Genomic DNA, 17,404 nt, shown 5'->3' on the forward strand with positions numbered 1-17,404 from the left:
TTAATGAGTGCTTTTCATCAGTATTCACATTGGAAAAGAGCAATGTTAGTGAGAAAATGGAGATACAGGCTACTAGATTAGATGGGATTGCGGTTGACAAAGAGGTTTTAGCAATTTTGGAAGATCTGAAAATACATAAGACCCATGGGCTGGATGGGATTTATCCTCGGATTCTCTGGGAAGCCAGGGAGGAGATTGCAGAGCCTTTGGCTTCGATCTTTATGTCATCATTGTCGACAGGAGGAGAAGATGGCAAATGTTGTTCCCTTGTTCAAGAAGGGGAGTCAGGACAACCCTGGTAATTATAGGCCAGTGAGCCTTACCACGGTTGTGGGAAAGTGTTGGAAAAGGCTATAGGAGATAGGATTTATAATCATCTGGAAAGCAATAAGATGATTACAGATAGTCAACATGGTTTTATGAAGAATAGATTATGCCTCTCTAACCTTATTGAGTTCTTCAAGAAGGTGACAAAACAGGTGGATGAAGGTAAAGTGGTTGATGTGATGTATATGGATTTCAGTTAGGGGTTTGATAAGGTTCCACACAGTAGACTATTATACAAAATACAGAGTTACGGGATTAAAGGTGATTTAGCAGTTTAGATCAGAAATTGGCTAGCTGTAAAACGACAGAGAGTGGTGTTTGATGGGAAATGTTCATCCTGGAGCTCAGTTACCAGTGGTGCGCCACAAGGATCTGTTTTGGGGCCACTGCTGTTAGTCATTTTTATAAATTATCTGGAGGTGGGCGTAGAAGGATGGGTTAGTAAATTTGTGGATGACTCTAAGGTAGGCAGAGTTGTGGATAGTGCTGAAGGATGTTGTAGGTTACAGAGGGACATAGATACGATGCAGAGTTGGGATGAGAAGTGGCAAATGGAGTTTAATGCAGAAAAGTGTGAGCTAGTTCACTTTGGAAGTAGTAACAGGAATGCTGAGTACTGGGCTAATGGTAAAATCCTTGGCAGTGTAGATGAACAGAGAGATCTCTGTGTCTAGGTGCATAAATCCCCGAAAGTTGCCACCCCGGATGACAGGGTTGTTAAGAATGCAAATGGTGTGTTGCCGTTTATTGGTAAGGGGGATTGAGTTTCGGAGCCACGAGGTCATGTTTCAGCTGTACAGGACCCTGGTAAGGCTGCATCTGGAGTATTGCGTACAGTTCTGGTCACTGCATTATGGGAAGGACGTGGAAGCTTTGGAAAGGGTTCAGAGAAGATTTACTAGGATGTTGCCTGGTATGGAGGGGAGGTCTTACGCATAAAGGCTGAGGGAACCGAGGCTGTTTTCGTTGGAGAGAAAGTTGAGAGGTGACTTATTTGAGATGTATTAGATAATCAGAGGGTTAGATAGGATGGCCAGTGACAGCCTTTTACCTTGGAAGCTGGTGGCTAACATGAGGAGACATAGCTTTAAATTGAGGGGTGATAGATTTAGGACAGACATCAGGGGTAATTTCTTTACTCAGTAGTAGGGGTGTGGAAAGGCTTGCCTGCAACAGTAGTAGACTTGCCCTTGTTAAGGGCATTTAAATGGGCATTGGACATTCATATGGATAATGATGGAATGGTATAGGTTAGAAGGGCATCAGATTAATTTCACAGGTTGGTGCAACATCGAGGGCCGAAGGACCTGTACTGCGCTGTAATGTTCTGTAAGTGGTTTGGCATATCAGCATCTCCTCTGTGATAGCTGAGAGGTGGGTCAAAAAAAATGATCTGATAATGTTGCATGATGCACTAAATTACCAGCTATCAACAAATCATTATCCAGTAAAATTTCTTCACATAAGACAGCCATAGAAAGATCAAACATTTTCAGAGAGAACTTAGTGGCCATCAAAAACATAAATCACTTTCTTCATCAAATGGTACATGTCAAGTATCAAGTCTTAACACTTGTAGGTTTAAATAAAAACCTAGAAAGTTAAAAGGGATGATGCCAAACAGCTCACTGTAGCGAGCTTCCGGCTTTGATACCTTTGATTTTGGCTGCTGTGTGTTAAAGCTTGATGGTGAAATAATATCTCCCAGCAGGCATCTGAGAGCTTTGCTTTTGTAGAGGTACCAATTGAAAGTCAATTACCTCGTAGATATGTCCTTAGTAACCTAAAGTAAATTTGGCTTGAAACAAAACAGGCAGAAGTTGTTCAATTCTCACAAATCAGGATTTGTTGTTGGAAAATGACAGCATTTTGTCACGATTAACCCAGAGGCTGTAGTGTTATATTGAAGAAGTAGGCAATCCCTTATTCAGTAGAGAAGCAGGCAGAGAAACATTTTAATCTTGAAAAATCGGAATGAATTAAAAAAAAACTGCAACCATTGACACTACCAAACTGTATCAAATATCTTTGTGCCTTGAAACTAATAAGGAACATTTACCATCGAAAATCTGCTTCCACAAAGAAAACAGCATTTCTGGAAGGAAGGTGGAGCTCCAAGAGAATATACTGAATCCCATTTCATGTTCACTCTCGATCACTGTGCCTCTGCCACGGGTCAGGGAGGAATGTACGTACAGATTGGGCTGTTACAGAGTACAGTCAGAGTTGGTTTGGCTACACAACAGGCACCATACTTGAAAAATAATTTATTGTTTAATGTCAAAGTGTGACTCTTTTATATAAATGCAATTATTTCAGTCAAAATATTATCCATACTATTTGCATATATAGTGAAAGTTCTTGGAATTATGGCACAGTGGTAGTATCCACATCTCTGAATCAGGCGACCAGATTTCAAGGCCCATTTGTTCCAGAGATGTATGACATCTTTGAACAGGTTGATTTAAATAAAAACCTAGAAAGTTGGGGGGGGGGGAATACCAAACACTCTCTGTAGCGAGCTTTCAGCTTTGTTACCTTTGATTTTGGCTGCTGTGTGTTAAAGGCTCTCGTGGTGCAGTGGTACCTCTTTGGAGCAGGCCTGGGTTCAGGTCCTGCATGCTCCAGAGGTACATCAGAACACATGCACCCCTGTTGATTAGATGTATCTAGATTGAAGATTCCCAACTGTTTCTGTGCTTCAGCAGATTACAACCAGTGGGGGACTCAGCTGGTGCCTTTGATAGTAATTATCATTGGTCTAGCTGACCTCACAACTAAACCTAATCCATCCTCAACAGGGAGAAATCACTGGATAATGATCGGAGCAGAAACCTTAGTTGACCTTTCCCTCCCTTGTTGAATCTAAGATTTGTCACCACTACCAGAAACCCTGAGCTAAGATCCATCATCTCAGTACAACAAAGGAGTCAAAACACCAGGGTGGTGATCAGTCTGGGTCAGTGCACCTGGCACAAGACACAATGTCCCATTTTAACAGAATACTGTTTAATTTCCCATCTCTCTGCAACCAGCACTAACTTGATGATAAACTAGTGTGTTTCACAGTGAACATGCAGTATCCTTTAGTCAGACATAGTGCACCCAGAGCAGGATGCACAGCTTTAAAGTATTGGGTTACAGGGTCAGTGTATATTTGATTTTCTTCTCCATTTCATTATAGGTGGGTAGCCTACCGGGATGTAAATTACCAGGGCTGACTTCAGCAATTATACTGACTGAGGAGAACTGCTGCCGCGATGGGATCCATTCATCATGTACATTTCCATTGAATTCAGAAGTGAGTTGCTACTATTGTCACAAGAAACAAAAATCAATTTTATTATTGATTAGCTTTGTAACAGTGCAATTAACCAGCTGCAAAAAGCTTTCACATTTTTTTCACTTTAAGGCCTACACATTTATCTTGCGACAATACTTAAAATATGTCAATAGGCTTTCAGTCATAAAATGCAATTAATGTGTGTTCTGAAACAACTTGACCAGTCTGGGGACAAATACTCAACCTTCCGCATGTATGCCCCAAATCTTCAAAATCTCAAATGGCCAGCTTACAAACCCTTCAGCAGGCTTTGTTAATTTTGAGTGTATCTCCCAGAATGGAGGAGAGCTCTTGTCAACTTTGTTTTCAGTCTCAGCAGGAGAGAAAGATCACTCGATGCAATCCATGTTTAGCTGGCTCTAAGACAAGTTTACTGTTCTGACATTGCCATCTTTGTAGCTCTTTTCTGTTTGCACGTGCCTTTACAGTGAATTGTGCAGCTCACCATCAGCTCTCATTCCATCAGCCAGGATGCTGCAGGTTGGTGTTAACTATTGGCCACATATTTGAAACTTATGAGTCTAACTTAAAATGAACTCTAATGAGAAACAAATCAGCCTTATTTTCACTGAACATGAAAAGCTGTTTCACTGGCTGTTAAAGTGTTACAGGACACACATTTTTCTTCCATATGTTTTACACAGTTTTACGGTGTTTTAAAAATAACTTCTACATTCACAGTTTCAATATCAGGCAAAAGCTTAAGATTTTCTTTGAAGCTGTGAGGCAGGATCTCAACATCTTGACCAAGATAACCTTTAAGCACATTCATGGATTTACTGGCAGTTCACAGCCTGCTACAATAATACAGAAGTTTATAAAGCAATCATCATTCTGTCTCTAATATGAAGAATATGCATACACTGGACGCTAACTTACTCCAGTGTAAATTCTTGCATCCATGTTGATATTTTAATTATAAAATGTGCCACATTAAAATTATACTTACCTGCAAATGTGTGTTATACTGCATTTAAACTGGAACTTATATCAGAAATATAAAACAAAAGCAGAACTTGTAACTTCAAAATAGGGATTGAATTACCTCTCCACCCTTGTCCAATTATACTCCATCTTCTAAGGCTGCTTTCACCTGAAGACAAATCTCTTCGGGTATCACCATATGAAATTCACTCTTTCAAAACAAACCAGTTGGCAACTGCCCACAAAGAAATGTCATGCAAATATCATTACACTCTAAAACAACTGAAACCCCGCTGATGGTTTCAGACACAACACAATGATTATTTTTCTTGCATTCCATAAATCAAAATATTCAATTTTCGAACTGGAATGCTCAAATTTGCAGCTTTATTACTGATGCTATAGCCTTAATGCTTGGTTTGATTTGAATGAGCTCACAGAGTCACGGTGTATTTTACTCAAGATTGAATAGTACTTGGGGCTACTGAAGACCCACTTGATCTGCACAGTGACACCTCTATTTTAAAAGGCACACAAAGAAAAATCAACCAAATTGTGGCTGTTTTGAAAAGGTGCAATATAAACACATTCCATAGCAACATTTTTGGCCTGTCATATGGACACAGTGGAGTTGGCCACAATGCTGGGAACTCAAGATAATTGTATTTTAAAAACACAGGCAATGACTGAATTAAACTCAGTATTGTACATATTTACACTCCTGCTTTGCTTTTTGTTTGGAGGCAAGTCTCAGTAACTCACATAGCTCAAAGTTAGGCTCCATGAATTCACAAAGTTAACCTATAGATATATCCCACGTCTATGCTGTGAATTAAATTGACTTGCACAAAAGCAGCTAAGAGTGACTGTGGATAAACTCAAATACAGCGACTGTGAATCACAGCAAAGGGACTGGCTGACAGATTATTACAATCTTATATTAGGAGGCTGCAGTAACTGCTCTTCATGGCTTTATAAACAAAAATAAATGAAGTGGCCAACAACTCATTGAACATTAAAATCACTTCCAAAACTCAAAAGAAATGTATCCATGCAAGGAGGCAAAACATTGAACCACATCCAACTCACCCTCATTATTACATACAACCCTATTCTTTAAGATATTTAACATTATTATTTCAAACTCATACAGCTCAAGGCCAACAATCTTCAATTCTTTTGTGGCTCATTTAAGTAAGAATATCTGTCACAAAGTACTGCTGTGGTATCAGTTACCCACCGTTACACAGCCTCAGTAAGGCTCACAAACCATAAAGTCTCACATTAGCTGAGAACAGATACTCTATAGTCTAATGGACTTTTATATTTGTCTATTGATCTGGTGTTCTAAAAGCTCAGCATTGTAGAATCTCACTTTTATTCCCTCAGCAACAATCTGGCATTTCAGTTTAAAATTGTTTTAATCCAAGAATTCTTCAATGCTTTGCTGTATTAAAAAAAAGTTCATGTTTCCTTTATACAGTAAGTTAAATGTCAAGTTCCCATTTTCTTCTCACTTTCAGTCTTTTTCCGTTTCTCTCATGAAAGGAGGTATAGCAATGAGGATAACTATTTAAAAAACATTCAATATCCCCAACAGATAGCAGACTGCAGGCTCAGAGATGGCAGACAGTCCCCTGTGGTGACCATCTTTCCAGTGTATAGCTGAGTGTACACATATTGAGAAACAATGAGCTCTGATGCATTGCTGTAAAGACGAAACTCTGAATACAAGCGCAGTTCAACACTCCATCTTCAAATGAAGCTGAGTACATTCTGTTGGTAGGACTTCTTTGCATTCTTTTCTGAAAACTGACCTATTTAGGAGATGCATTCTTCATCCTCCTCCTCTTCCTCATTTTCCTGTGACGCATTTCTAACAGACTGTAATGTGCTCAACTGAAGCTGGGTTTGATTGATAACACTCGCATCATCCACCTGCATTGAGGACTACAGAAACAAAGAGTCAGCAAATGAAATGGATCACAATTACCATTCAATGGCAATGTCAGACCAGGCTAAAACTTTAACATCTCCAGTTTCTCATGTGCTGAGTGTACTACTTCCTGACTATCATTTTGGTATAAAACAATGGTACTTTCTGCAACAAAGTAAATGACCTCTCATCCTCCAAGTCATTAATCTAGTAAATAATTGAAGCCCCATGACTGATCTATATATACTCCATCCTTGAAAAGATCCATTAATCCCAACTCCATCCTCTGTGTTAACCAATCCTCAATCCACGCTGATGCATTACTCTCAATTCCATATTCTCCTATTTTGTGCAAAATCCTTCTGCGCACCTTATCAAAAGCCTTCTGGAAATCAAATACACTACAACTACTAGCTCTCTTTATCAATTCTGCTTGTTACATTCCTCAAAGGATTCCAACAAATTTGGAATAAGGGAAATACAGACCATGTGTGGGCAAATGGAATTAGTTTAGAGTCACATCATAGCACAGGCATACTGTACTTTATGAATGATTTCCTTTTCACAAAACCATACTAACTTGGTTTGAGTGCATTAAGTTTTTCTAAGTATCTTCCTATTTCTTCCTTAATAAGGGACTCTAGTATTTTTCCAGATGTTAGATTAACTGGCCTGTAGTTTCCTGCTTCCTGTCTCCTTCCCTTTTTGAACAGGGATGTCAAACACAGGCTTTACCAATGGGCTGGCACTTTTCTGTTTCCAGTGAGTTCTGGAATATTTTGACCAATGCCTCCACCATCTCAGCAGGCACTTCCTTCCTTTAAAACTTCTCTTCCTCCCCAGCACTGCATCCTGAATCAAACTCATTTTCTCCCACACCAATCTCTGAGCCATGTATTTTTCTCTATACTGCAATTTACACATGGCTGGTAGTTAATACAGAGATGAACCCACCTCTGTGTTTTTGCTTTATCATTTAGCACAGAGTTGCTTATAATTCCTCAGTAGACAACACAGCCTTCAGAACATTACCTTCTCTACAAAAAACAGTTATCTATTCCCCTATGATATTCCCTAAGACTGTTATGTTTCTTTCTCAGTGCACATCCTTCCCAGTCTCTGCCCTCATCCACTTGCTAAGCAAAAACTTTGAACCGACTGGAGCTGAAGCTCCTTCAAATCGAAATTCAGGATCATCATACCTGCATCACTCAGTTACACCTACCTGCCTCTGAACTGTAATTAGTCCAAGATTTGTGACTGCTTCCTGAAACAGTGACCAGGTACCTTTCCCCATCCTTAGTAACTACAGCTCACTAACTCTGAGGTGAAGACCCTTGAGCAGCAAGCAATTGCTGTAGATTTGGTCACTGTGGATTGCATTAATATCCACAAACTCCTACATACTACAGCTGCAATACATCAAGTGAGCCTTCTTTGAACTGTCTCCTTATGTCCTTAAGTGCAAATTCTTCCCACTGTAGTCTCATCAACATCCTAGACAATCACAGCACAACCTCTCTGTTATATTCCATTCCCCTTGTAAAAAAAAATCACAACTTTCTATTTGCCTTCCTAATCACACTAACATTTTCAGCTTCACATAGCAGGACCCTCAAGTCTCTATATATCACTGGATTCTGCAAAATCTCACCATTTAATAATACACTGCTTTTCTATTTCTTCTGCCAAAATTGACAAGTTTGTATGTTATCTCTACACAGTACAGAATTTGGATTATTGTGACTATTTTCCCAGCAAAAGGAGAAGAGATTTGATAGAGATATTCAAAATCATAAAGAGTCTAGGCAATGTAGTTATGGAGAAACCATCCCCATTGGCAGGATAATTGAAAGACCAAAGGGGCAAAAGAAACAATTATGATTTTTTTTCACGCTGTGAGTGGTTACGGATTGGAATGGACAGCCTGAAACTATGGCGGAGGTAGGTCAATTGATCCATTGAAGAAGAAACTGGATTTTTAGCTGAAAAGGAAGAAGGTGCAAGACCACAGGAGAAAGCAGGGGAGTGACATCAAGTGTTCATTCAGATCACCAACACAAACATGACATCGGCTGAATGGTGTCCTCTAATCATGTAACCATTCTGTAATTTTACCTCATGCTGATGGCTTGAGATATGTTTTTGCCCACAAGAAGAATCATTTTTGTATCCATTCCATCAAAATAAATTTGATGGACCTGTATTCGGGTCACCAAGTGAACCTTCTTTTGTCCAAGAAGTCAGCATGTCAATCCCTTCCTGATATATACCCCTATTTCTAGTCATGTCGGTCTTCCCTAAATCCTCTCTGTACTCCTATATCTTCTCCATTCCTACCTTCCCAATTCTGTTTGAAATAAAGTCTGGTGCTTGGATTGTTCTTCTGTGGCTTTGCTAACCTGTCACTAACTAGTCAGCAATTAGTGTACCGCTGCCCAGAGATACCTTCTTTCCTCTACCATACTTGGACTTGCATCTTCCATGTCATAAGTCATCTCCCAATTCACTCACCAAGATATACTGCCTCACATTTATCTGTGTGAATTTAGTTTACCAATTATTTGACGAATCTCTAACTTTATTCATGATCTTCTGTAATTTATTTCAAAGATGTCAAGGCCTTGGCAAGAATGAAGAGAAAATTTATTAGAATAATTCTAGGTACAGCATACTGGCTCAGTGGTTAGCTTTGCTGCCTCACAGTGCCACGGACCCAGGTTCGATTCCAGCCTCCAGTGACTATCTCTGCAAAGTTTTTATGTTCTCCCCATGTCAGTGTGCATTTCCTCTGGGTGCTCCAGTTTCCTCCCACAATCCAAAGATGTGTAGGCTAGGTGGGTTAGCCTTGGGAAATGTATGGTTACAGGGATAGGTTAGCAGGGTGGGTCTAGATGGGATGCTCTACAGAGGATCAGTGTGGATTCTATGGGCTGAATGGCCTGTTTCCACACTATTAGTCCACGCTGTGGACATCAGTGAATCAGATGGGTTTTTCTGACATCCAACAATAGAGTAATGGTTGTTAAGACTTTTTTTTAACTGAACTCCAATTCTACTATCTGTTGTGAGAGGATTTGAACCCAAGTTCCCAGAACATTACTTGGATTCCTGGATTAATAGTCCAGTGATATTAGTACTAGGCTGCCACTTCCCTTTATTTAAATGATAGGTAAAAGAACCCAGAAGGGAGACGATGTGAAAAAAAAACACAACATGCCCTAGCTTTTTTAAAGATAAGCCACATGTCACAGTCTTTCCTTCCTCCCCTCCCCCAGAACCCTATCATTTTATTTCAGAGAGCAAACAGAAGACAGACTGAACATGATGGGTGGAATGAAGCAAGGATAGCACAAGTCAATATCAGATGGGGAATGCAGAATGATAAACACAAAAGTTATTCAATATGTATTCACATGATGCTGTTTCCTTGAAATTTTAAAAGAAAAATATATTAATGTTTATAGCTCAGATCAGATTTCTCACCTCTACAGGTTCAGCTGCTTGACCACAGTTGTCAGTGTCATCATCACCATCTTCCCTAGTCATGATCATCGAGCGAAGGGCCAACTCTTCTACCTAAAAGGTACACACATACCCACTTACACAAGGATCCTTTCCAAAAAAATGTTGGCATCCAATATTGATAATCAGCATTCCTGCAGCATCTTTAACATACCAATATTACCAAGATACCTAGACAGGAATAAAGCCACCCTGAGCGATGGGAAATGACTAATGAAGGAGAAATCATTCAACCTCTAATTCAATTAGATCACTGCTGATCTGCACCATAATTCCACGTTTGTCCTTTTTGGCATCATATCCCATTACCAGGTACAGATTAATATGTCGGGCCCAGGGCTTTAGAATCCCATAATCCATTAATTACAAAAGGGATTGGCTGGAGCATGCAAAACTTTGAAATAAATAGGAAAGGTTTGGAGGGACATGGGCCAGGAGCAGGCAGGTGGGACTAGTTTAGTTTGGGATGACATTCGGCATGGACTGCTTGGACCAAAGAGGCTATTCCTGTGCTGGATGACTATGGGACACGCTGCAGGACATCAACCCAGAACTTAAGAGTCAGAGCTCCACTTACCTATCCACTCACCATAGCCCTTACTTCCTTTACTGTTCAGTGGGTGTCTAGCTTTCCACTAACCCAGAGGAATACTAAACATTAAAGTCTCACATAACTTCAACAATATCACTCACAATCTGTCAGTGACTGGGTATCCACAGTTTTGTTTGGGGTGAGGGGATGGGAGGGGGCTTTTCCACTACCATCTTTGAGGTAAATGTTCACTGGTATCATTCTTAAGATGTTGTGAAACTTGAAAGGGTTCAGAAAAGACTTACAAGGATGTTGCCAGGGTTGGTGGATCTGAGCTACAGGGAGAGGCTGAACAGGCTGGGGCTGTTTTCCCTGGAGCGTTGGAGGCTGAGGTGTCACTGTATAGAGGTTTACAAAATTATGAGGGGCATGGATAGGATAAATAGACAATGTCTTTTCCCTGGGTCGGGGAGTCCAGAACTAGAGGGCATAGGTTTAGGATGAGTGGGGAAAGATATAAAAGTGACCCAAGGGGCAACTTTTTCACGCAGAGGGTGGTACATGTATGGAATGAGCTGCCAAAGGATGTGATGGAGGCTGGTACAATTGCAACATTTAAGAGGCATTTGGATGGGTATATGGATAGGAAAGGTTTGGAGGGATATGGGCCGGGTGCTGGCAGGTGGGACTAGATTGGGTTGGGATATCTGGTCGGCATGGACAGGTTGGACCGAAGGGTCTGTTTCTATGTTGTACATCTCTATGACTCTATAAATGGTCTAACTCCAATTATAAGATTAAAATCCTTTTTGTTTGAATATCCCCTCAGATACAATTGTTTTCTGTCTTTAGATTAGGGAAGATTAGCAAAGCTAAATTCTTGGCTGCAGTCCAGCGGGATGACTTAACATTTTATTTACACTGTCGGATGGGTTACAGGTAAGCAAGGTTTTGAAGGTTCTGTTAGAAGGAACACCTACAGCCAGTTGTCAGCTCTGTAACAGGAGAACTGCAGGAATGCAATCAGTTAGGAACTTGAGTGCCAGCTTAGCTCAATTTATAGCAAGAGTGAGGGGATACTGCACAATTACAGGTTGTCTCTCTCGAATACGACTCCCACTACTACATAACTTGGATGTAAAAGAATCCATGGCATTGCCAGTGTGTGCTACTCAGCATTTCTTCTTCAACCAAAAGCTTTCTGGCTATAAGAACATAAGAAATTGCAGCAGTTTTAGGATCGCTGCTGGGCCCTCTACTTTTTTGTCATTTACATAAATGATTTGGATGCGAACATAAGAGGTACAGTTAGTACGATTGCAGATGACACCAAAATTGGAGGTGTGGTGAATAACGAAGAGGGTTACCTCAGATTGCAACAGGATCTGGACCAGATAGGCCAATGGGCTGAGGAGTGGCAGATGGAGTTTAATTCAGATAAATGCGAGGTGCTGCATTTTGGGAAAGCAAATCTTAGCAGGACGTATACACTTAATGGTAAGGTCCTAGGTGTTGCTTGGAGTGCAGGTTCATAGCTCCTTGAAAGTGGAGTCGCAGGTAGATAGGATAGTGAAGGCGGCGTTTGGTATGCTTTCCTTTATTGATCAGAGCACTGAGTACAAGAGTTGGGAGGTCATGCTGTACATCTCTATGACTCTAGGAGTAGGCCATCTAGCCTGTTGAGATGGTTCTGCCATTCAATAAGGTCAAGGCTGATCTTTCTGTGGACTCAGCTCCACTTAGCCGCCCACTCACGATAACCCTCCCTTCACTGTTCAAAAAATCTATCAATCTTAGCCTTAAAAACATTCAATGAGGTAGCCTCAACTGCTTCAATGGGCAGAGAATTCCACAGATTCACAACCCTTTAGGTGAGAAGCTCCTTCTCTCTCAGTCCTAAATCTGTTCCCCCTTATTTTGAGGCTACACGCCCTAGTTCTAATTTCACCAGCCAGTGGAAACAACCTCCCTGCTTCTATCCTATCTATTCCCTAAATAATTTTATATGATTCTATAAGATCGCCCCTGCATCCTTTTAAATTCCAATGAGTACAGTCCCACTTTACTCAATCTTTTTACACAAGCCAACCCTCTCAGCTCTGGAATCTGCATAATCTGATGGCTGTGTTTGCCTGGCATAGCAACAGTTGGTCACACGTGGGAAAGGGGCTGAAATGGCTCCAGACCTCTAAATTGTAAACTTCAAGCTCCCATTGAATGAATGGCACAACATGCAGAACTGAAGACAATACTTTTTTTTAAATATAGGAAATGATTCAGTGCCCTACCCAATCCTTAGTTTATGCTTATCCCATTAGAGGTGAACGTATATCTCAGCCCAATGTGACAGTGCCCGATCTGCTGATACATACTACAAGCAAATGTAATCAAATTAAAAAGTTTGGGATGCTTTTACTTGAATCACAGGAGAGAACAAAGACTAAGACTTAAGATTGTGTTTGGCTGGGTGATGCAGGCAGAAGCACCTCCCACCCTAAACTGTCTCAATTCAGCAAGAGCAATGTCAAAAATGAGGCAATGGAGTTGGGGAGGAGGGACTCCATGAACTGGACAGCCTGCACTATACCTCACCAGGGAACACTTGCTATTGGCCCTGCTTGTAAAGGTACTTCATCCACCGACACAGAACAGCAGAATTTAAATCTATACATAAACAATAGGTGTTATTCGTTGCATGTAAGTATACCTTGAGTCGGTTTAATTGATCTTGTAAACTGGTTTTGACTTTCAGTAGAGCTTCTTCTTCTTTCTTCAGCTCCTGCAACCGACTGAGCATTCTGAGTCCTTTGGAGTTTTAGTGTTTACCTGTAGGAGGAATAACTGCACCTTTTGAAGAATTGTGCACAAAGATGCTGTAAATTGAACACTGCATTCTAATAAGAGAAGCAGCCTGTGAAGACTAGGATACAGGAGAAATAAGCGGCTAATGACAATCAGAAAGGGGCATCAGATGAAACAAAGGGATTCCCACTGCCAGGCCAGTCAATATCTGAAACAAAAAGACAATTTAGCAGCTTTGTTGGAGCTGCGTACACAATGTTAACTAATTTTCTACAATATAACTTCAGCAGACTGGTCATTTACACCACTTTAAAGAACAAAGGCAGATAGTACCCATACCCAATCCTATCTATACAGACACCTCTTAAACATGTAGATAATGTGCAAGAGGATTTCCCTACCACGCTACCAACCCCATGTTTAGAAGATGCATGGATGACAAATATAAAATTATTTGATTGGTCAGTACAGGAAAGATACTCTAACCTGGAAATAAAAGGGGATGCTGCCTTCAAATTAAAACTAGGTAATTCTGGAATGAGATCAAGAAACAGTTTTCTCCATACAGAAAATTCCTTTGACAGCGAGTTTTGAGAAGATCTGTAACTCACATTGAGGTTCTGGATGTAGGTTTGCTCACTGAGCTGCAAGGTTCGTGAGCCTTCGGATGAAGCTCTGGTGGTATGGCCCGCTTTTTATGTGTTTAAGTTTCCTTGGGTTGCTGATTAAATTTCTTATGGTGATGTCATTTCCTGTTCTTTTTCTCAGGGGGTGGTAAATGGGATCCAAGAAAGTGTGTTTGTTGATAGACACTAGTATCTTTACATACAGATGAGGAAGGACACCACTTCGACTGGGACAACACATCCATCCTAGGGCAAACCAAACAGAGACATGCGCGAGAATTCCTAGAAGCATGGCATTCCAACCAGAACTCATCCTCTTCTATCTTGGTGTGTTTGATGGTTTTCAGGAATTCTTGGGTGGAGTGGATGAGTGGCCTGAGTCTTCTACTAAATGGTTTAGTCTTTCGTATAGCTCCTTGGCTATCTAAGTTGGTGTTCCAGGTAGCGAGACTATGGGTCTGAGGGGGACTCCTGGTTTGTGAATCTTGGGTAATCCGTAGAAGCGTGGTGTGTTGGATCCATTTGGATTCGTATTTTGGAAGTCTGTCTTATTGATTTCTCCAGATTTTTGATGTTTTTTTGAGTACGGCTTTGATTTAGTTCTATAATTGTGGGGTTTGGTCTATCGCCACTTGTTGGTAAGTGTTGGTATCTGCAAGCAGTGCATTCGCTTTCTCAATGTAGTCTCTTTGATTTAAAATGACTGTCAAGCGTCCTTTGACTGCAGGTAGGATAACAATGTTTTTATCTTTTTCTTAGTCCTTCTAGTGCTTTCCTTTCTTATGTATTGAGTGTTTCCGTCCTTTTTCCTGGTTAATGTTGGGGTGACTATCACTCTGATGGTTTGCTGGGTTTTCTCTGAGAGTTCATTGCCTTTCACTGTTGTTTCTAATGCTGCTAAGAAATTTTTCTTGTCCGCATCCTGGAAGTTGTAATTTAATCCTTTTACTAAGACAGCTTTCTCAGTGTCTGTTAACAGTCGGTCAGATAAGTTTTTTATCCATTCTTCTGTGTTATTTTGTGTAAGTTTGTCTAGTTTTTCTCCTTTTCTGTGTTTGCCGCTGTCTAATGTCTATGACTTGTTGTATTGTGTCTGTCGAATTAGTAAGTAAAGTTTTTTGGCGTGAAATTTCCCAGTTGTATTTACAGTCTGTTGTGGGCATCATTAAGCATTTCTCTAAGCATTCTGCGCCCGTTTTGCTCTGCTATTGTTTTGGCTAGTGGGGTATTAAGGGGAGGTTTGTATTTAAGACATTTAAGGAGTACCTGTTACCTTAGGCATTCGTGCAGGAAGTACAGCTGTTAGTGCGTGGCATTCTGTCCATGGCATTGGTTTCCCATCTGCATTGGACAAACTGGCAGAAAACTAGCCACCAGGATACACGAACATCAACTTGTCACAAAAAGACAATACCCATTCTCACTAGTATCCTTACATACAGATGAGGAAGGACACCACTTCGACTGGGACAACACATCATCCATGGACAAGCCAAACAGAGACATGTGCGAGAATTCCAAGAATCATGGCATTCCAACCGGAATTCTATCAACAAACACACTGATTTGGATCCCATTTATCATCCCCTTAGAAAAAGAACATGAAATGACATCACCAACCCAAGGAAACCTAAACACAAATCAAAAGTGGGCCATACCACCAGCGCTTCATCCGGAGGCTCACTGATGATGTTACCTAACATGTTGACGAAACATCTGAAAATGAACATTCCAGCTCAGTGAGCAAACCTTTGCCCAGATTCTTTTGAACATTTAGTGAAGTCTAGAATGGGTCTCCCACAAAGTACTTTCGATGCTGGGGACAACTGAAAATTAAGTGCAGACATCAATAGAAAAATGGAGCAAAAGTGGTTTAGCGTGGTTGAGATACAGATTATTTATAAATGAATGGTGGAAATAGCTTGAGCAGCCAAATGGTCCATGCTCTTACTATATCTAAAATATTCTCTATAAATATCACAACTATGAATAGGAACAATGAATTTTAGCAAGTTTTGTCTTCAATTTGTTCATTAGTTTTGGGTGCTGCTGGCTATGCCAGAATTTATTGCCCATATCTAACTGCCCTGGAGAAGCAGCAAGTTGCCTTTTGAAGCAGTCTTTCAGATGGAGGGAACTCTCTGCATTGTTCAGAGCTTCCAGCATTTTGGCCCAGTGACAGTGATGGAATGGCAATATATTTCCAAATCGGATGGTACATGATTTGGAGGAGAGCTTACAAGTGGTATCCCCATGTTTCTGCTGCCCTGTCCTTCTGGATGGTAGCTCTCACAGGTTGGGAAGGTGTTGTCTAAGGAGCCTTGGTGAGTTGCAGTGCATCTTCTAGATGCTACACACTACTGCTGATTGTTGGTGGTGTTGGGAGTGACAGCTGAAGACATCGGATGGTGTGTCAATTAACACACTGGTTTGTCTTGATTAGTGTCAAGCATCTTGAGTCTTGTAGAAGCTGCACTCATCTGGACAAGTGGAAAGAATACCATCAAACCCCTGGCTTGTGCCTTGTAGATGGTGGACAGGCTCCAGGGAGACAGGAAGCTCCAACTCCCCAAATCTCATTACACACTGGAATAGACCACAATTGTTCACTATCTGCCCTCAACAGATACTCCATCATAGATTGCCTCAACCACTGCTCCTGTTCTAGTGGATCATCTTTCCTAAGGCTATGGTCTGCTGAACTCAATCTGCACTCCCAGGACTCATTCATTAGCATAACTTCAACCATTCACCAGCAGCTAGCTTCAGCAAACTGAACTGCCCCACGTTTCTTCTACGCTCTAAGCTTGCTAAGTCATACACCCAGTGAATACTGCTTGGTTTTAAAAGCCCAACTCACTCAACTGTACTGTATTAATGCTCACAAGCTTCTTCTAATCCCAATGCCGTTTCCCCAACACAGAGCCAGTGGGCTTCACACTTTCTCAGGTCGTTAGGAGTGTTGGGTCCTGAACTTAGCTGTTTCCTAATCCTTAAACGTCTTCCTAATAGCACAGATCATCAAGCTGCTGTCAGTTTATCACCAAGTAGTCTACACAGAATCAGTATAGCACACAGCATAGGTGACTGCAACACCTCTCGCATGGAATATATCTGTTTGTCTTTTTCTCCAACTAATTGTAACCTTTGAACTCTTCTTCAGTGACCTCAAACTGTCTGGAATGGCTTCCACAGTACAAAGAAATACCTAAAAAAGGAGGATTTATCATACACTAATTATCAAAGATACTTGAAGAAGCTTTGTCCTGGATGGTGTCAGCTTGAGTGTTAGAATCATTTTCAGAGTTGCACTCACCAAGGCTAAGAGAGCGTATTCCACCACATCTCTGACTTGTGCATTGTAGATGGTGGTCAGGTGAATCCACTCA

General features: G+C 40.9%; 1 protein-coding gene across 1 annotated transcript; it reads right to left on the bottom strand.

Moving 5' to 3' along the window:
* Positions 1–3,640: 3,640 nt before the first annotated feature.
* snapc5 (small nuclear RNA activating complex, polypeptide 5) lies at positions 3,641–14,035 on the bottom strand. Its single transcript, XM_043677095.1, has 3 exons — positions 13,295–14,035; positions 10,017–10,109; positions 3,641–6,544 (listed from the first exon to the last, which is right to left on the bottom strand). Exons 1-3 carry the CDS (start codon positions 13,382–13,384, stop codon positions 6,416–6,418), a joined length of 312 nt encoding a protein of 103 aa, XP_043533030.1. The 5' UTR covers positions 13,385–14,035; the 3' UTR covers positions 3,641–6,415.
* Positions 14,036–17,404: the final 3,369 nt, after the last annotated feature.

This window comes from Chiloscyllium plagiosum, chromosome 36 (genome assembly GCF_004010195.1).
Source record: "Chiloscyllium plagiosum isolate BGI_BamShark_2017 chromosome 36, ASM401019v2, whole genome shotgun sequence".
Classification (NCBI taxonomy): Eukaryota; Metazoa; Chordata; class Chondrichthyes; order Orectolobiformes; family Hemiscylliidae; genus Chiloscyllium; species Chiloscyllium plagiosum.

Excerpts from the sequence above, each read along its gene's own strand:
- snapc5 (XM_043677095.1), bottom strand. The coding sequence starts at position 13,384 with ATGCTCAGTCGGTTGCAGGAGCTGAAGAAAGAAGAAGAAGCTCTACTG. Across the intron at positions 10,110-13,294 it reads ATCAATTAAACCGACTCAAG|GTAGAAGAGTTGGCCCTTCG; the intron begins GTATACTTACAT and ends TGTACCTTTTAG. Across the intron at positions 6,545-10,016 it reads AAGCAGCTGAACCTGTAGAG|TCCTCAATGCAGGTGGATGA; the intron begins GTGAGAAATCTG and ends TTGTTTCTGTAG.